This window comes from Numenius arquata, chromosome 6, assembly GCF_964106895.1.
Source record: "Numenius arquata chromosome 6, bNumArq3.hap1.1, whole genome shotgun sequence".
NCBI lineage: Eukaryota > Metazoa > Chordata > Aves > Charadriiformes > Scolopacidae > Numenius > Numenius arquata.
The window spans coordinates 7,009,436-7,030,791 of NC_133581.1; the positions used below are offsets into that span (position 1 = coordinate 7,009,436).

Genomic DNA, 21,356 nt, shown 5'->3' on the forward strand with positions numbered 1-21,356 from the left:
TTTATGAAATTTGGTTACAAAAGAGTATCAATTAAGCAAATGGCAATTAGTAAAATGTTTCATCTATTTTTAGAGTAAGATTGATTGTTCACAAGTAATAGATGATTGGTCACTCATTACAAATACTTCTCCTCGTATTTCTTTCCCTTAATTCTCTTAAATAAAGTTCTGCTTATCTGATAGAACCTTTAAAGCAAACCTGAGAAGGTGGTTCTTAAGGCCAGTTTTTATGCTAAGTAGTACTTGTAGGAAATGAGCATTTCTCAAGATCAGAGTTTGTCTCTGCACCTTTTTCAGAAGGTTCCAAAAATAAAAGCTGAAATGTTTGGAGAATTCTTTTCAAACAAGCATTCAACTGCTGAGGACCTTTTAAAGCAATCTGATGATTTTTAACGTGTTATCAACTTCTATTCCATAATCACCCAAATTAGTCTTATTGACTATATTAATTTTATATTTGATTTTTAATTATTATTTCTTTAGGCCAGAAATCTGCAAAGCTTCCATTTTCATAAACATACACGCACAGACATGTAAAAACATACTCTGTAGGATCTACATAAGTAATATTTATATTTCCTGTTTTGTTTTTTTCAATTAAATTTAATGTATATCAAGGCATGCTACAGCAGGTAATAGTTTTATCCAGCGTATTAACAGTAGGATGAAAAACACTTTCCATTTCCTGGACTAAAATCATTTCATCAAAGAATTCTGGTCCACTTTGTCAATGCCCTTAAAGCAGCTTCCAAAAAGCTGCTTAACTACATAATTATTTTCACTTTTAAGACTGCAGAAGAGAATGGATGAAGCACAGAAAACATCTGCATATAAACTCTTACCGCTCAAGATACTGTAATGATGTTATCAACCACTTCTGAAGTGTTGGGTAAAATAAAGAAAAGGGAGGTCAGAGAACATAAAATGTTATTTTTTTCATCTCAAGAGATACTGCAGGAGGGAGTTAACAAAGGGAAGAGTAAAAAATGAGAATGGTTTTAGTCTAGGTTAAAAACCAACCATATAGCAAAAGCTGAACTTAAATTACATTCACTGATTTTGGCACGAGTAAAATCTCATCAAAACTATCGTCTCTGAATACCTTTGTGAAGCTGTGCAAAGATGGATGCTGTGCCATTGCAGCACTCCTTTAACGAAAAGTGACACCATAAAAGCAGAGTCTGTAGCTGCTCATGAGTCATGAGATCTGGGATATGGCAAGTCATATTGGCTCTGACATTTACTAGGGAATGAGATATCCAGAGTTGGTTTTAAATTACGTTATTTGAGAATGTTCCTGTACTTAAAGCAAGTGAAAGGCAATTTTGATTTCCTTCTTCAAACAGAAAATGACTGAATCGTCCACAAACACTTCTTAAAATATTTCTGTTGTTCTCCAGATAAAGCAATGCAGCATGAACTGTGTCAAAGTCAATTAAGGGAAAGATTAAGGTGCTGCTAATAAGCAAATACTGCTCACTGAATAGTCCACTTCTCAGCCATCAACTGCTACATTTGTTACCCAAACACTAAGCTAGCATTTGGAAATAACTTTAAAGTTCACATATTTTCTTATTTTGCATTAAGCCTTTGTAAAAGCATGAATGGCAGCTCCTTCAGTACTTTAATGACTTGTTTTAATGTGCTGGAATTGTGTCAAAACGAGCTTTCATCTTCTCTGCAAGCAATGTTTGAATTTTTGCCCTTTCATATTGACTCATTAAATGTGCAATGTCAGGTGTTGGCAAGATAACAGGAAAGAGAATGACACTGCTCTGGGTATCAGAAGGTTATAATTTTGGAAGGCAACATCATCCAGCTTCCTCAATAGGCTAATAGGAAATAATTTGGTTTTCAACCTTGTCCACTTAAAAGACTTTCTACATAAGGAAGTCACTGCTAAATAATGAGCCACACCAAATCCCAGTTTCTCGTAAACACCTTTGTATTGAATAGTTTATTCTACTTCAATGGAGGAGTAGGCAGTGCACTTAATACAAACAAAATAGTATCGGTGTAGAGAAACAGCTTTTCAGGCTAGTTTCCTGGATAGACAAATCTTTTTTTAGATGATATTACACAAGTTTAATTCTCTGTTTCTTGGCAAACTCAGTTTAAGTGGAACACATCCTGGAACGTGTTTCCCTCCCTTTTTAAGAACACTGCCCTGATGGAAGATGTCATCATTGATGCCCTTGGCCTCCCCTTCCTGCTGCCCTATACCCTGTGAGCAGGAAAAAATTGTCTCTTATAGATTACATCAGAAAGACCCACTTGGAGCACACAAGGAACGAGCAGTGTAATCCAGCCCATGTTGCAAGTGATAATGGCACTTATTTATCCCACTGTTCTGTTATTCTGCAAAACAAGGTGCCAACTTCTCCAGATCTGACTCACCACGTCCCCAGCACAGCAGAACAAGTCTCGCAAGTGCTGTGCTAACCGACGGGATGCAAATCTCCAGTTTCATTTCCCTGCCCTTCTTTGCTGTTACACCCCAAGATTCACAGAAAGCGCCAGTAATCGGCTGATGAGAGATAAGCACAACTAAAAGCCAATGATGTAAAAAACAAATAAACTATCGCAACTCCACTGCTTCAGATTTACTTTTATTTCTCAACGTGTCCTTTCAAAAGTACCCCCCATTTCAAAATCTTCAAGAGAAATTCTGTAACATTATAAAATGTAAATCAAGTATGCAAACACATCCAGTGCTTCTGTGCTAGATCAGCAGAGAGTTCAAGTGATTTCGTGCCAAGGAGCAAAGAATGAAATCAGTAGTCAGAGGTCAGCTCCCTTCCAGCAGTCCCAGCCCATGACACAGAAATTACTCCCATTGCATAGTTTAATTTGCAAAGTATTAGAGCAGCAACGAAAGCAAGCACTCAGGTTTAAGGAGAGATTAAAAAAGAAACCAGACACTGGAGAAACATATTTTGCCCATTCACTATATTCAGAAAAGATGCTCCCAGAGTACATTAGGAGGCTTCTTTCCACTCTCATCCTCCCAGCTGGCAGGTAGAAAGGATATAAAAGTCTGCCCATTCTGAGAACGAGGGAGAAGAGCTGCAATTGTACTGCAGGCTTTCCTTATCACCCACTGGTTAGTAAGTCCCTAAATCCAGGCGTAGCACCCTGGCAGGCATCCCAGACTCACAAGGGTGAGGATAAAGGGAGGAGGCAGGCACTTCAGCACGATGCCACTCCAGCAGAGCCTTCCCACACCCCCTGCTCTGTGCTCTTTGCCAGCCCAGCCTCTTGGCTAGCACACAGTAGGTATTCAGTAGATGGTTCAAGAGTCCATTCTACTACATGCCTATAAAGCTGCTGCGTTACAGGAAAAGTAAACTTTTATTAAGGACAGAAAGCAAAACAAAACCTTCCACTTTTAAGAAAAATAATTAAAGTTATTTGATTTTTAATGGTTAGATGAATTTGAGATGAGATGGTGATAAGGCAGCATATGTTCAGAGTACATTATACAAACTCTGGGGGCTTTTTTTCCTGTTTGATGAGTTTTTTTGGGTTTGAGGGGTTTTGGGGTTTTTTTTTGAGAGAAATCCTGTAGAATTCAAACATGTGGGACAAAGTTTTAAGCTGCACATTTAAAATCTGGCTCTATTGTTTTCCATGTTAAAATTATTCTTTTTCAAATGCATAGAGCTAAACCACTGGATTACAAGGAATTATAAGCAATATTTTACCTGTATGGGTGGCTCAATCATTATCCATGCAGGAAGCATCAAACTTGGGTTAAGAGGTTGAGTTCCTACACGGAAATAAATGCCACCACTGGTGTCACAGGCCCAAACATGCTGATTTCCACAGGTCAAGCTGATCAGCTTTACACCACCTAATAAGAAAAAGACAATTAGCAACCTGGTATTTTCCTTTCAAATTCAGCTACTAATGAGAATTTTTATTTAGACTTACTGTATTAAACTAGCTTTAAACATAGTCACATAAAAATGATTAAAAGTTAATACATCTTGTGAGAGACAAAAAAATCACTGGATACAGTGAATAAAAACAACAGGTAGTGTATGTGAGGTACTTCTCTTTTAAATCTAAAAATAAATGTTTTAGTCACAGGATACTGCAATTTCTAAAGCACACTAAAAATATGCTATTAAAATAACTGAATTCAAGTAGAGAAACATTCCAGGACAAATGTTATCAGTGCCTAGACAAACTTTCACATGACCTTATGTGAACTTTTCTCTGAAGCTGGCCATGCCTGTAGCTTTTTTAAAGGTGTTGAACTGCTAATACATTCAGCAAAGAACATTCCTAATGCTACCAGCACTTGAAAAATATGACAGCATATGGATTATGCATTTCAGTGTTAACATACCAGTGTCACATCTGTAAACAGAGGAGCTGATTTTCAAATGCATTTGTATTCAACAGTGTAGATATTTATTACACCTACCTCAAAAGTGCAGCGGTAATTTCATAGAATCATAGAATCATCCAGGTTGGAAGAGACCCTTGGGATCATCAAGTCCAACCATCTACCCTACACTTCAAAGTTCTCCCCTATATCATATCCCCCAACACCACATCTAAACGTCTCTTAAACACATCCAGGGATGGTGACTCAACCACCTCCCTGGGCAAAAAAAATTTAACCCCATGTAAGGGGTAAGTCAGCACAATGAAAACCAAGCTGGCAAATACGTATGTTTCAGGATTTTGGGATGTGGGGGTTTTTTGCATACCCGATTGCACCCATCAATTCTGCTATTAAAAGTTTGCAAAGACAGTAAAGAAGCATATCTGGTATTTTAGAGTAAAAAGAGATGCTAGTTAACTGTCAACTGGAACTCTTACTCTTTCAAATGCATTTTAAAATAGCCACGTGATGTAATACATGTAACATTTGATTTATTTTTTTCCTGTCAGTGTTGGGACAACACAGTGCTAAGTAATGGAAAACATGTTCTACAGAAAGAGGGACCCAATCAGTACAGATACCAGAGCATTCCTTCTGTAGTGTCAGACTCCAAACTACAGACTCTAAAAATAGCCCTTGCTGATTGATTGAACATGCCAGCACTGCTTGGGATATCCCATCCTTGGTAACAGTCCTGTCTTCAGTGATGCAAAATCTAGCAACAAATCCCTGTAAAGTGCATCAGATACAGCATTTCTTAAAGATGGGGGTGCAATTTTATCCCACAAAGTGCAAGTTTAAAGCATTTATTTCTGCAGAAGGCAACATTCCCTATCATTAAGGCTTGCTGGGGGAAAGAACAGGAAACAACAGGACTACACAGCTTTATCTTTTAGTTATCTGTAATAGTAAACAGATCTTCTCATGAACCAAAATTATTTAACTTTCTGAATCATAGGAATTTGAATTATTTCATCTTACCCCAAAATTTCCTTTAATCTTACAGCTTCATATTAAAAACAAATGACAAAACTATACACAAAAACTTCCACGGCTTGGGCTAAGAACACCTAAAAAAAAAACAACTTTCTTTTGCAGGCAGGGGCTTGACATTCAGCTACAAAGTCAAAATCTTACTTAAAATTTCATTATTCCTTCTAACATGAAGTACAACTCGAAGTAATGTCTTTGTCACATGATGTCTCAGCTGTTGAAATGTTCTGATCCAAACAAGCACCAGAGCACTCAAACAGGGAATCACATATCACCTACTCGGCATAGCTGATATTATTTACGTCTGCAGTACAATTTGATATTCAAAAATGCAACCCTTATGTAAACGTTTTGGGGTTTCTCCCTCCTCCCACTAACTGTTTTTATCTTAGGAGAAGGTCATGCTAACCACACTCATCTACTGTTTAGAGAAAGTAGCATGATTCAGAGGCATTGTTTATTGTTGAAACCTAAAGGTCATTCTGCTGCGTTTAGAAACCTTGATACTGATAGTGGAAACCTAATAAAAATAATTTACTAGATACTGCTCCCAGTACATAGTGTAAAGGCAAGAGGAAGATACTACCAACATAATATGAATATTTCAACATAAATCCTGGTAACCCCATCACTTCCATACAGAATTCTGAATTGCATTTTACAGCAAAAGGCTGTAACACTTCCCCCCCCCCCCCCCCCAAAATTACAGTCCTAACGTTCCAGGAGTAAACTTAAGCATACACATGGTCAATAACAATACTGCTCCAATTTCTTCAGCCCTATTAGAGCAAATAAAGGCTTTTATATTATAACCATGGATATGCACTCTCTTATCAGCAGTGATCTACCACACACATTTAATTGGAGGAAAAATGCCTAAAACATTTTCATACTTAAATTATTAACCCACAGTGACAGGTAAAGTGGAGTGTCTGAAGTATTTCCTGACCCCAGATTTCTGCCATACCACCCCAGAGTGCCCCGAAGCTCCCAGGAACAGCTGAACGTAAAGGCTGAACTTCTGAACGGCTGAAGTTCACAAAGCGGATAGTACAGTCAGCTCGTACCGACTATACTGAGTTCCTTTAGAAAAAGGGGAAACCTCCTTTGAGGTTTTCAGACAACAGCAAGAAGTTATTTATTATTTCAGTTACATAGTCACTACCTAAACTGCTGGAAAGCAATACTATCATGAGAAAAGTTTCCAAATTTACTGAGCAACATGAGAAGGAGAGTATGGACAAACCTATCCTTGTAGGTCAGTGAAGGTAAAAGGCATCAAGCAGTGCTTAAACTATGGTACAATTAGTGATTCGGAACCAATTCATCAGGTCTGGAAAACCTGGTGTATAACTAGCAAATAAATTAATTTTAAAAGACATATTTTAAAATTTTTTCCGTGAAGCATTACAAAATGTATACTAAAATTGTGCATTAGGCTTCAAGACTGCCAGCTCTTTCTGCCTTTCCCTATCCCTGAAGCTAAAATTGCTTGTCTGTTCTCAGACCAGTTGTGAACACTGCCATGAAAAATGGAAAAACTGAAAAATATCTGAATTATTTTTAAAATGGTGCAAGAATGGTGCATGGGCTCAATTTCTTTTATCTTCTCTTGAAACAGGAATGCAGAAGATAAGCAGATAAGATCTTAGCATGAAGATAAGAATCTTCTAACAGTCAGACTGTCAAAGAAATAAATCTAATTGTAGTATTACTGATGAAGCTGACAAGTGGCCTGATTAACCCAGAGCCAAACTGGGAGGATATTTTAATGATCCACACATGGTCAACAACCTTGGTCTTATGCCTAACCAAATAAAACTCTAGTTTTATTTTTTAATAAAATTAACTCTAGTGCCCGAGGTTGTTGGTTTGTGTCTGTGGGTGGGTGGGTATGGTGTGTGGTGTTTTGTGTGGTTGGGTTTTTTTGGGGTTTTTTTTGTGGTTGGACTCAATGATGTCAAAGGTCCCTTCCAACCATGAAGATTCTGTGATTCTGTGAAAAAGAGCTGCATAACCAGCAGCATGTTCTTAACATTGTGCTGAATCATTAGATCGGCATAAACCTCAGAGTGTTATCAGCTGCATCGCTTATGGGTGATGCAACTCTTAGAGCATAATTTTTCCCTGACAGGATCATAATGAAACTTTGGCCACTCTGTTAAGAACTTGTTTAACCACAAAATTCAGGGCCTTGGGTATGGAACTGCCCATGACCACACGATTATGGTTACACTGTAGGACAAGAACTAGAGTAGCTAAAGCCGCCGATACACCCGCACAGCACTGCGTCAGGCTGAGCTGTCTCAGACTGACAAACTGTAAGCACCACACACGCACAGAAAGTATCTCCCAAGCAGTAAACATGCTGTCTCTAGCAGAAGGCTAAATGAAATATTGTTTGAAAGCCATAGTTGTTCCTGATGTTTTACAGTCCTCTGCTGTGAGGCCCAGTTATCGTAAGGTACCATTTAATCCAGTAAATGTAATATTCCATTTCAGTACAGCAAAAGATACTTCCAAAGGAAAATACTGACTGGCCGCCAAGAGAGTTAAGAGATAGTCTACTCAATAGAAACATCATACCTAGTTGAGAGAGATCCAGTTTTGTCCAGTGCATCCCTGTTGGACAGCTGGATGAAAGCGTTCTGATAAATATCTGCCCCAGACTATCCAAACCCCAGATGGCATCCTGGCAGGCAGAATAGTGCACCATTTCAGCCTCCGGTGGCAGCTGCACCGTAGAAGGACGAAACTGAGGATTCTGATCGCTGACACAAAACAGATCCTTGCTGCTTTGGCACAGCCACAGAAAGCTTCCTACGGAAAGGACATTTCTGTTATTAAAATCATTCCTAATCCACTCCAAGGAAGCTTACACACCTACTTCTGAAAAAAAATGACCAGTACATTTGACGACAAAACTAAGGCTTCTTGGCTATGTTCATAGGGTAAGATTTTGAAGCACAAATACGCATCCTAAGACCTTATTTAGGCACCTAAATACTCGCTTTCTCAAATTGAGGAAGTAATCAGTGATCTCTTTTGAAGAAACAATTAATTTGAAGAAAGTAATAGAAGAGAGACATAACATGCACTGTCACTTCCCTTTATTCTTTTGCTCTTCTTTATCCTTGATAATTGCCTTTGAAAAAGAGCATTCTTTTTCAGCTCTAACACACGCATTTCTGCCAATAAAGCCAGTGTACTTCGATAACGCAATTGCTAATTATTTTAACTAGCTGTTGAATTCTCTAGCGTGTTTGCATTTTTACCCATAAAATGTGCAATTTTGCCACGATAACTGCACTGACAGGAGAAATACTTCGTTAGTACAGGTATTCCAGCAAAGCACGCTCCAAGATTTCATATTACAAATTCTGGCAATTCATGCTGCGGCAACTTAGGAAGTTACTGCTCCTAAAGGACTGCCTGGTTTCTCTGCTGGATGCCACTCCACATCAAAGCGGGCAGAGTGAACCATATGCTTTTTTTTTTTTTTTAATTTCCAGCTGTTTTACAGACATATTTCTACCTTACTTCAAATCTGCATACAGAAAAGACACCCAAAGTCTGAAGTCATTCAGGATATTTAACTACTTACACTATCAATTCCACTCTATTTAAAAATCAGCTATTACATGTCTGCACTGTTGATTCACTAACCTTCTTTAGATGAAGCTGTGGAAGCCAACACAAAAATCCATTTTGTGGCAGAAGCAGTACCACGAGGCACAATATTATTCCAGTAAGTGCCTTGAAAGAAAGACCAGCGCAATATTAGTATGAAACTTAATTCTATATTAAAATGTTATTATTTTACATGTCACCATTTAAAAATAAATTCTATTGCAATAAATTACTACATATCATCTAGACAATATTTTCTATTTAAATCTTGCAAGAAACTGTTGGAGGGGGAGAAAATCTCCTCCCGACACATACATATATATATATGTACACACACAGAAAACTGGGAATGCAGAAAGGAAGAGAAGGGAGAAGATAAATGGTCTTCATCAGGAGACCAACTTGTGATGAGGTTAAATAGATAATATTTTAGGTTTTTCTTAGTGTTTACCTGATCAAAGAAGTGTACTAAATCAAAATTCTATTTTGAGAAATATAGAAAGAAAAATAAATAAAGCAATTCATCTATTATCACTTTAAAAACACAACATTAGTCTTTTGCATAGTCACACCGATCATGAACCAGGCTCCACTGTGCTAGATGTAACGGGTACAAGAGCTTAGATTGCCTTCTTACCCCAGAGAAGAGATAAGTGTAGGTACTAAAAGGAGTAACTTGCACACAGTTCACTTGTGGACAAAGAATTTTCCATTAAAATATTTACCTTTAAATGGGAAAGTGTTTAAGACCAAATGCTAAGGAATCATTTCATTTATTTTTTAAATATGAAATTGTTTATTAAAGCTCCCCTAACTCACCATGGATAACTTTTGTGGTGACAGAACTGTCATTACTTACTTTCTCCTACTTATTTTTCTTAAAATATTAGATATAAAAGCACACCGACCTATTAAGTTTCCCTTTGCCACATGGAATTCATTTTTGCCTGAGGAGATCCAGACTCCACTGCCATTAACTCCAAGGAGACTGGGTTGACACTGAAGCTGCTGGGACCAAAATGCCATTCGCAGTTTATCAGCCACCTTCTCCACCGGTGCCTGAGCTGCTGTTGCCACTGTATGAGTTGCCTGGATTATCGTCTGGAACAGGCTGCACTGGTCAAACATGACATAATCAGTGATGCTTACCTGGGGGGGGGGAAAAAAAAAAAAAAGTGTTCTTGATAATAGTTAAGCTTTTGGGTCAACTGCAGAATCTTTCATCAGAATCTTTTTTTTGGGGGGGTGTGTGCACTTTATGCACAGGAAATCTACCAAGAGTTTAGCAACCTTCAAGGTGTAGGAAGGGAAAAATAAAAACAGTACATTTTGAATAAGTAAGAGTCTTGATAATAAATCAGAACCAATATTAAATATCAGCTTACAACTCACTTCTACCCAACAACCCATTTTGAATTCTACATTTTAAGAAAGCCCGTTGTGGTAGGATGACTCCTCTCCCCCTAAAAACATGTTGAACTCTGCAAACTAGGAGGTGAATTTTCAATTTCATAAAGGAAGAGAGAAACTTGCATACCAATTTAAATCACATCGCAAAAACCTGTATTTAATACTCCTTTACAACAAGCTCATGGGCATTTTAATTCATATGGTCATGGGCAACTAGAAAGAAAATGCTTAAGAGCACAAAAAGAAAAGCAGTTTGCCAATAACCTCAAAGCCAAGCTATTCATAATGCCCATATGCAAGAAGAGATTATATATGCATATAAACTAAAATTCTTTTAACTTAGGTAGAAACGTAGACAAACAAGTTCTCTGTGTAACTGTTTTTGTACTCCCTTCTCCCCCACATCTCTGAGGAAAATGAGAAAAGCTGGGGAAAACAGAGTCAAGATTTCTAAATCAATACCAGAGAGTACTTGCAGTAACTTTGATTTCACCCACATGATCTGCAACTGAAGCAAGCAGCCCTGCGTGCTTCAAAGAAACCTCAGCTGAATGCAAAAATGCATAATAAAAGCATTTTTGCAAGGTTACTTCTTATTTATTTCATGTAGCTAAGGAAAAGGATGGGTACTGGAAGACAAGAGAAGAGACTGCATTCAGCAGCCAGAATTGAATGCTCTGCCTAAACAGCATGTCCCATTGCCCCCATGAAGATACCAAGCTACATGCACCATTGATAGGACCTGGTAGAGCATTTCTGGTGTTCTTGAAAACTGCTGTGATGCTGCTCTGGATAACCACGGGATGGGTTTTTTCCCCCCTTTTTATAGCAGACATGAAAAGGGACTTCAGCCATAGCCACACTGCGGTTTTAATATATTGAATAAAGAGTGCTATAATAACAAACAATTCATTGAATTTTATCTTTAAATCTCATGTGAAAACAATTCAAATAATAAACCCAAGGTAAAAGACTAAACTGAAAGCAAAAATAAAAAAATGCCTACTTGCCACCAATGGTTATCATCTCCTTGTGGTTTCTTTGAAACTATACCAGTTCTGAACCACAGATTTCCATGGATATCCAAAGCCCATAATGTCTGCTGATCTCCAAGGGTTATGCACACTGGTTCCAAAGCTTGCATTTCACTGGAAATGCAAACAAGTAAAAAAATTAAAAACCTTACTTCAAATTTATGTCTGCAGTGTTTTAAGGAAGCTGTTACAATACTAACAGCAGGTCAAAATGATCGAACTCAGTGTGGCCAAGCTCAAAAACACATTTGGTTTAACATTTTCAGTTACTCAGTAATTCAAATTTTATTAGTTTGCATAAGTAAAAACATTCAACAACAAAAAATAGTCCTTCAAAGATCCCTTAAGATTTGAAACTTGGATACATAGCAATGCAACTAAACAAAAACTATTTTGTTCAGTAAATAAGAAATAGAGAGCTATGTTCTTTAAGTTTTTGATAAAGCATCTTCATAAATGTATCTCCTCCAACTTCCTTGGCCTGTTCTGAGAACAATACTGGTAGTTCAGGGACCATAAACAGAAAACTCAACCTAACTATATGGCAAAGATAAAAGCTGAGTTTAGGACTATACGTTTCCTACAGAAGTAAACAATTTTCAAACTCAGAAAGTCAACAGCATCAGGTGATCATATCAGACATTTAAAAGGTAGCCAACAATGCTATTTCTTTCAGAGAACCTTTCTCAGCAATTTAAGAACAAATACAGATTGCTTTCTGCAATTTTAATACAAAGCCTAAGAACATTTAAGTGTACCTGAGGCGTAGGTCAAGCAGATATTTCCATTAAATAAACTAATCAAAGTACATGCACATTTCAGATTTGAACAAGACACTGAATATTTCCTTAGACTTTTCAAGTGCCAAATACCAGGCTGGGAGGTAACACAAGTTAAAGCTTCACAGTAGGATATTCAGTAGAAGATAAAATCACAGAACGACAAGAACTGGAATTTCTTCCTATGCCAGCTACAGGCAGATGTCACAAGAGAGACTATATTCTGGATTCTCAAAGCCAGCAGTAAACACTCAGTGCTTTTAACTTTATCACAAACTACCTACCGCAACCGTAGGCTCAACTACAAAGCAAAATACCAATTACCCAGAATATGTATAAAAATCTGTGACTGGGAAGTAGAAAAGAATTATCCAGCTGTGTGGATGACCAAGAAAACACTGAAATTTCATCTCAGAAAAAAAATCACTCAAATATCTGGACAGCTTATTAAAGCCATTACAGCAAAGATTACAGCAAAGAAACAGTATTTAATAAAAAAAAAAAAGCTATATTGACAGACATCATAAAGATCTTTTAAAAATTGTTCTCACTTTCTTAAACTCGCTTTAACTGTGTTACCACTTCAGTTTATGGCAATTTCTTTCATTACACAGCAGTCATTCATCAGACAGAAAAAACACCAGTTACTCTGAATATGGCTGGGCAAAGACTAAAGGACATATATATATATACACACGCGCGCACATATCTATGTATACACACGAGTTCAGGTAACACTTTTTCAAACATCAAGGAGTTCCAGCACTGAAAACAACGATTTGGGTCATTCTGGTTACGACGCTGTCCCACCTGACAATATCGCTCTTCCACTGTTCTCCTTCAGGACAAAAGCTGCGTACTCCCTCCCGGTACAGCAAGGCCCGCTGCTCACTCAGTGCCCACACAACATTATTTCTGGATGTAACCTGCGACAGTGGATAAGGGCAGTCAACCTTTACTGCTCGGGCACAAGGACGATCCACACTCAGGCCTAGAAATCAAGAAAGGAGGATTGCTTTACAAACTTTGGCTTTTTGCAACTAAAAGAAGAGACAAAGCTACCAAACAGAAGAAAATGAGGAGGGGAATATTCCTGACGTAGTAACACTTTTCATTTGATCACTGTTTCCTTTATTGACCTTTCTTTCTATAAACTATTATTTCCTCTAATATAGCTGAATTTATATTTTAAGAAATAGAACACTGTGTATCGCCCCCTTCAACATCTTACAGAGCACACAAATCCTGTCCTGTCATTTCTGTTCCTTTTCTCCCTCTAGTGTCAGTATCAGGAATCTCCATTTATTAGACTTGAAGGAAGCATCAAAGAAAAAGGCAGTAATGGAAGAACTTTTGCCCAAAACATGCCAGGGAGAGAGTCAACCTGACCTGAATAGTGGCAGCAGAGCTATTATAAAAGAGCATGCCACAGTACTGAAAGAAGGAAATGTTCAGTTGCACATTCATACATATAATCTAGAGGAACTTGTCTTCTTCCCAATTATTACACTGAAGGTTGATTTGCATGTCTGCATGTGAAAACACTTTAAGAGACAAAACTTTTGCTTAATCTTCTCATGCTGTCAAAGCAAGTATGAACAGAGTCGTCCTTACAGTAATCTAAAATAACAAGAAGAATGCTCATTTCCAAACCCCTGAGCACACCCTTTTTTATAGAAGTTACACAGGATCTTGGACAAACAACTATCACTGGTTGCCTCACATTAACAAGAGAGATATATTGAGAATTTATTTTTGGCATCAAAGAGAAAATTAGAAACCTAAGAACAGCAGAATGTAAGCTGATAGAATCCAACCGATCTCTCCCAGGGAAGAAAAATATTGATTCAAACCTCCACAGAGCCCTGTGTGACTGGCATCAAAAGTTCACTCTTTATCACCATTATCCACTCTCTATCACCACTATCCATGCTTGCTGGCAGTATGCATGTGACCTTGGGCAGGCCACTTGATTTCTCTGTAACTACTAAGGTTAATTAAAAGAAAATAATTTAAGAGTAGAGATTCTTTGAAACAATGTTGTGTATTTAAACAGCTTTCTTAATCATGAAGAATTTCTGTATTGTGCTACAGCAATTAAATCTACAAGAGAAATCAGGAGAGTACCAGAATTAAATGGAAGATAAAGAAGAATTTTGATAACTACTCTGAAAGGTTGTCCTGCTTCAGTGTGTCTTACTGTTTTCCCCCTCACCTAGTCCTCCTTTTACTTCTCCAGTAATTCCTTCATCATGTTATTGGTAATTTTTCCTTACCAACTCAGTTCTCTGTGCAAAGTCCGCATGCCAAAGAGTCCTTGATACTCTTCTCCCTTAACTCTAAAACTTGGAGCTCCATCCTTTATCCTAGCTCCTTGTATTTTGCCTGAATATTCTCTTCATAACACCTTCCAAATGCATCCTCTTCTATTCTCTGAAGCAGATAAAATTAAGGCCATCACTTCAAAGCTGCTGCTCCGCTGTCCCTTTTTCTGATTCTTGCCTCATTCACATTTGGTGAGAAGGCAGCTGTTAAAAGATCGCTCATCCACAGCACATTTCATTCTTCCAGTGGCTTTGCTTTTTCTACCACATAAAATACATACCATTTGCCAATACTTCCAAAGCACTTTATGAGCTTCTGTCTCTGAATACTTTGCTTTCATTATCAAGTGGTAACTCTTACCTTCAGCAAATCTGTGCTTTTTAAAACAAACAGCTGCTACTTTCCCCTACCCTGCCCTCCATACGTGAATTTCTTCTGAACAGCCACACACTATCTCATTGCCTTTCAAAGTCCCTAACACTTTGTTAAAATCCTTAAAGCAAAAAAAGAAAACCCACTCAAGGCCCAGTTGTTTCAGTGCACCATACTATTTTCAAGGCAAGGATATTATTTCAATATTTTCTGCAACCCTGTTCCATTTGTCTGTATCCATCCCATATCGTTCCCATGTCATAAATCCTCTATACTGTATGTAATCCACGTGCCACAAAAAATAAGTGGCTATGAATGGCTTTTCCAGCCTCCTACACAGAATCTCACAATTGTTTCCAACCATTTCTCGAGATAAAAAGGTTTCCTTATGTCCTGACCGCAGATAAAAGTTTAAAACACATTGTGATCATTCCATAGACTTGAACTCTAATAATCTTAGCCTGCAAAAATTCAAAGAGCCTGCAATTAATTCAGGTACCTGTTTGCAGATAAAGATCTCCATTTGTTCTGATAATCCAGGCAGTGTCATCACTTAAAGCTACAAAGACAGCCTGGGGTAAAGCCTCATACCAGTGGCGTTTTCCTTTTATAGTTACTTTTCCACAAGCAAATGCTTTGTTAGTCTTCTGTTCAATCTTCCAGAGAAGAGCCCCTGTATGAGGAGTTAAGAGAGAACATAATTATCACTTGGCAATTAGTGTAGCAGAGACAGCTGATTAGTCCTATCTACACCTAAAATAACGTGAGGGGAAAGGCAAACCAGTAGCATTAAACAAAAATGCAAATTTAAAAATGCTTATAATTTTTTTTTTAAAAGCAAGACCAGAACAGTGGCCAATTCTGTAGGCCAATTGCTGAAATGCATTTACCATTAAAGTACGTGCCATTTTTAAATGTTCAAATGCAAGTCACCCCTCCTTAGCTACACACTGAAAACTAAACAAATCAAGTTCTACGTTGGGGCAAAATAAGCCTTCCATTAAGAGACTGAAGTTCACAGCTTGCTTCTGTACTAGTTTGGTACATCCTCAGCACATAAAGGAAAAGGGGTTAATTGCAGTACTTTCACCTTTTACAAATACTAGTAGTAAATCATAACTTTTGTGGACCAGTCATGAGTGACAAACACCTGAGCAGGAAGCTGTCTCGCACCGCAGAGGGCAGCGCTATCACCTGCTCGTTACGTAGCACCATCGAGAGCAGACAAAACTCAGAAACGCAACTGCACAAATCCATCTTAAGGACTTTTCCCCCTCACTCGAATTAGAAAGGATAGCTCAGGAGAAGAAAACCAAATGGAATTCCAAACTTAGTTGCCGATTGGCATCCATGCTGGTTCATACCAGAGCAGTACATTGTCACATTAACCTCCTTCGAATAATTCCACAAAGGAGCACTTGATTCAATTTTGGCATTTGTAGTTGCAATGCTCTTGTGTTAATACATCCACAGGTAACTGGGGATGCTAGAAATTTGTATGGATTCAATGAAAAACCGGGTGAGTTTCTACAAATGAGGGATAATAATTGCAGAGAAACAACCTTTTGCCCAGGAAATCTCTGAGCCACCACCAACTGCAGTCTGAAACTACCAAGGGCAAATGTCACACTTGCTGGCCTGTTCCTTTTGCTTTTCTGCAGGCATCTGCTTTTGACCACTGTTAAGGACAAGATACCGAGCTGGATAAACCTATGATCTCACCTAGTACAACTACTCTTGAATTATTTTTTTTCCATAACAAAGCTCAGCTACAGATCAAATAGAACATCTTTCTTCTTAAGACAGATAGCGAATCTTCCCCTACAGAAAGAAGAGAAGATTGACGTGCGCTTTTAGAGATGACGGGGGAAGACAAGTAGTGGCAAGGCAAGAGACTAAGAAAAGAAAATGTCTGAGAAACTTATATCTTCAAACCAGTCCTGGAAAAACCTGGAAGGCCAAAAGTGATGCCAAAACTCACTTAATCTTAATCCAACATTATCCTCATTCCCAACCATCCAGAACAAACACTAAAAATTAAAAAAAAAAAAATTATTTAGGATATAAAAAAGCTATATCAACAAACAAACCCAGACACAAAACCAATTCTACATTTACAAAAAAAGAATTTTAAATTTGGGAACCATAAGCAGTTCTGTATCAAAACCCAAGGTTTTCTAGGAGACAAGGACCTCTTCATTCATCTCTGCCTACCACTGAACTGCTACTTCTGAAGTTCACTTTAATCGGGCAGATGCAGGTTGAAAACTTCCCAAAATGCAAAGTGAACCTGTTAAAAAGACTAGTTAGACTTAGACTAGAACATGTCATGCAGAGGCAGTGAAAATGCAGTCATATCCCCCAATATGACTTGGGTACAATATGACATATTGAGAGATTCTAGCGTAACGCAAGAAAGATGATTAAGGGATTGGAGCGTCTCCCGTATGAGGAAAGGCTGAGAGAGCTGGGGCTCTTTAGTCTGGAGAAGAGAAGGCTGAGGGGAGACCTCATCAATGCTTACAAGTACCTAAAGGGTGGGTTGAAGGAGAAGGGAGCCAGACTCTTTTCAGTGGTTCCCAGTGACAGGATGAGGGGCAATGGGCACAAGCTGGAACATAGGAAGTTCCATTCAAATATGAGAAAAAACTTCTTCACGGTGAGGGTGACAGAGCACTGGAATAGGCTGCCCAGGGACGTTGTGGAGTCCCCTTCTCTGGAGATTTTCAAGACCCGCCTGGATGCAGTCCTGAGTGATGTGCTCTGGGCAACCCTGCTTTAGCAGGGGAGTTGGACTAGATGATCTCTAGAGGTCCCTTCCAACTCTGAAAATTCCATGATTCCATGATTCTGTGACTTTTTTTAAAAAAAAGAAAAACTAAAACACACTACTTTTACATGAAACAGGACCCAAACAGTCAAGTTTGTAGAAGCCGTGTATTAAAAAAAACCAACAAATTGCCTACATTGAAGTTACATATACGCTGAACTGTATCCGTAATCTCAAAAAAAAAATGACAAGTTTCACCACCTTAAGTAATAGCCATTATTAAAAAAATAAGCAAGCAGAGAAAATGCATGAGTCTATGGATAAAGTTTCATATTTAAGAGGTTGCAGGGGAGCAGAAGCCAACCCACCTGAGGGGGAAACTGCCACCTGCTGGACACCATCCTCGAACTTCTGCCAGCGCAGGCCGGCGGCGGGCAGGGCGCTGCAGTACAGGCTGCCTCTGTAGTCCAGGCACCAAATATACTTTTCTGAGACAACCAGGCTCAGGATGCCGTAACCAGGGCCGGAGTATCCCATCCAGCTCTCTGCAAACTAAAAACTGGAGAGTCAGAACGGTGTCAGGTCCTTCAAACTGCATAAGAAAATGGCTATATCAGCACAGCAGCTCCCATATTTTGATTAAAAAAAGCTAAACTTAAGGTTAAGTACCTGAATCAATGAATAAATTTGCCTTGTATAAAATAAAACTACAGGTGTCAGTGCTCTCTAAGATAAGATGTACTGTGAAATAAGACTGCTAGAACAAAACTTTTAGCAAAAAAAGTCAGCTTCCACACTGTCATCTACCTCCAGGAAGCGGAAAATCTTCTCATTAATTAAATAATACTTACTTAAAGTAATGGCAGATGCAAAAAAGGTAAACATAAAAGTGTAAGGTCTGTCTGTAGTCCAGGAAATAATCTATTGTCTATGAAGTGATGAGAAAAGGGAACGAGACAGCTGGAATGCAGACAGCCAAACATCCAACTCCAATATTCTGTGTGCTACAGGAGCTGTGTATTGCAGAAACCTGGTTTACAGACTGCTATCTTAAATTTTGCTAGCTTGCATGAGGTGAGCCCAAGCACTGTATATGTATAATGTATGTTCTATAATGCAAGCATCTGTGGAGCTTTTCTAAACATTCCAGAGTGTAAGAATATCATAACCTGAAACTAAAAGTCTTCCACACTTTGGGCTGTAGTTGTTACTAAATAGGACACCATCAACTTATAAACTCAACCTTTATCAACAAATATTTGGTTGATCTCAATACAAGGCCGTTACAGATTTAAAAAGAAACAAACCCCCCAATCTAGAAGAACAGTATTTCCTTCTTAAGGCTTCTGCTAAAACTCCCAGTGATTTTAGCAATTCTGCAGTTTTTCCACTTAATTTTAGTACCTCTTTTCTATCGTCTGTATGAGAATTACTATTTCTGGAAATGTTCACCCACAAGATAACAATGAAAGAAAGCGGGATAACAGAAAAAGGAAAAATGTTAACGTTTTAAATAGTACTAACTGCTGTCTAAAATACAAAGAAAGACTAATCCTTATTCTGAATAGTTACAGGTAAAATGGTCCCTAACCAGGGGCTAGCTATGTGAGATAATCGGCATTAACTGCCCATGAAGTCAGCCAAAGTTGGAAACAGCTTTGTGCAGAATTTGGGCTACTGGAGCTCCAAACAAGCAGCAGCCATTGAGCATGACTTGGTTTTACTGTTCACTCTTTAATGGATGGGCTATGACAGCATTTTTGTTGAGCTGTGAGTAATACAGCCAGTGCAGCTTCTTCACATCGTAAGCACACATCAACCATTCTGAACCCTGATACATCACATCGCGGAAGAGTTGCAACCCATATCGCTGTTTGGCTTTATGGTTTACTTGTTTACTTAAATGAAGTAAGAAAAAAAATTGTTTTCCTAAAGTAGTAATGGATAGTAATTACGTGAATGTTTCTTTTGAAATACTGCAAGTAAGTATTGTCATTAAACTGGAAACATAATACCTGATCAGACTTTAACAGCACCATTTCATCTAGGCTTATCTTGGGCACATCCTGGGAACCAGGCCCAGCACCAACTTCAGGCATGCTGGTCTCTGAGGAAGAATACGGTAATCCATGTCCATAAATATCCTCTTCATCACTTGAGGCAGATTTCTCCGTCTTACTTTCATGAGTGTCTGTTACCCATTCAGCAGTGCTAGTACCAGATTTAGCTTTGATTGCACTTTCAAAATTCCACCCAGAAATGGAAGTGTTATCTGAATGAACATCGTTGGAAATGTCAGAGTGGAGCACAGAAGGATCTGAAAGAGCACTGCGTATTAGAGAGAGTTGCTCTTGGTCTTCCCTCCCAGATTCATCACTTTCCTTTGGTGTCAGTGATGCCTGAACGCCAAGTACACTGTCACATCCCAGTAACATTTGGTCTGTAAGGTCTGGCTCTTCAAAAGATTTTTCAGTATCCTGCAGCTTCATTTTATCTAAATCTTCATCTATTTCACACAATGTAGGAAAATCCTGCTCCTCCTCTTGGCTCAGCTTTCCAAGACAGCATTCATTGCTTGCGGAAACCACATCACCGTTATATTCAACGTTGCTTGTCAAGTCTTCTGTGAGGATTACAGGAGAGACAGATGTCAAAGTATCTGTAACAGCTGAAGTACCCATGCCACTGTCACTGTTGGGAAGTTTCTGTAAATCAACTATATCTCCATTTTCTTCATTAATTAGTACAGTCGCAGACTCCGGAGACTGCAGGACACTGAAAGTTTCTGAACCATTATCTTCTTGCAAGATTGTATGGGACTCCACACTGAACATGCTCTCCTGATCCGGAGATCCAGTACTCAAATGATCAATGCTGCCACTCATTAGGCTGGAAGTCATGGAAAAGGAGTCTGCATTCAATGAGTGTGGACTATCACCAGAGAGCTGACGCTCATAAACTGGTGTACCTTCCAGAGAGCTGTGGTTTTTCCTGGTCCCGCTTTCTGTTCTCACAAAAAAAACAAAACAAAAAGAGAGGGGGGAGGAAATCATATTAATAAAATCTATTTAATTTTCATGCAAAGTAAGAAATTAAAACATTTTTATCACTGGGAGAAGAGTTAAATCTAAATTTCGACATACTGATTTTTTTCCAATTTCAACACTAAATGATACATATAAAGCCAAAAAAGTCTTAATAGCTAAACATTTTAAAATTGTTACAGCATTATAGTAAACAATTAAAATAATCAAGTACTCTATTTTAAAAAACTAAAAAGCCTGGCTAAGAAAGACACTGTCAAATGTTCTAAATAGGATGAATAGCTCTTACACAATTCCAACATAAAACTGGAAGCAGAGGCCACTGCATGTTACCATTAACCCATACATTAGAACCTTAAGCCTGTTTACATATAGCAAAACAAAGTTAAAAGAATAAAACAAATAGATCTAGAAAGACTGAATCAATTTATCACTTTCAAACCAGGCTTTCATCTTAAACATAAATGCCCCATCACAACCACTCAAATATCTCAAGAGCATAACAATACGATACAAACAAAGCATGTCGAACACACACTCCCGTGTGTGAGACACCAAAAGTGACACGTTCTAATAACGAGCAGCGGCAGGGGAAGCTCTGCT

The 21,356-nt window shown here is 38.3% G+C and overlaps 1 protein-coding gene across 1 annotated transcript in view; it reads right to left on the minus strand.

Annotated features, from left to right (window-relative positions):
• TECPR2 (tectonin beta-propeller repeat containing 2) overlaps positions 1 to 21,356 on the minus strand; it is a 43,378-nt gene that overhangs the window by 10,769 nt on the left and 11,253 nt on the right. Inside the window, exons 9-17 of the mRNA XM_074148996.1 lie at positions 19,725 to 20,713; positions 18,078 to 18,261; positions 15,439 to 15,612; positions 13,053 to 13,233; positions 11,436 to 11,577; positions 9,928 to 10,168; positions 9,056 to 9,145; positions 7,976 to 8,209; positions 3,705 to 3,853 (exon numbers count right to left, since the gene is read on the minus strand). Coding sequence (XP_074005097.1) covers positions 3,705 to 3,853; positions 7,976 to 8,209; positions 9,056 to 9,145; positions 9,928 to 10,168; positions 11,436 to 11,577; positions 13,053 to 13,233; positions 15,439 to 15,612; positions 18,078 to 18,261; positions 19,725 to 20,713 — 2,384 coding nt within the window. The remainder of the gene's footprint in view (positions 1 to 3,704; positions 3,854 to 7,975; positions 8,210 to 9,055; positions 9,146 to 9,927; positions 10,169 to 11,435; positions 11,578 to 13,052; positions 13,234 to 15,438; positions 15,613 to 18,077; positions 18,262 to 19,724; positions 20,714 to 21,356) is intronic.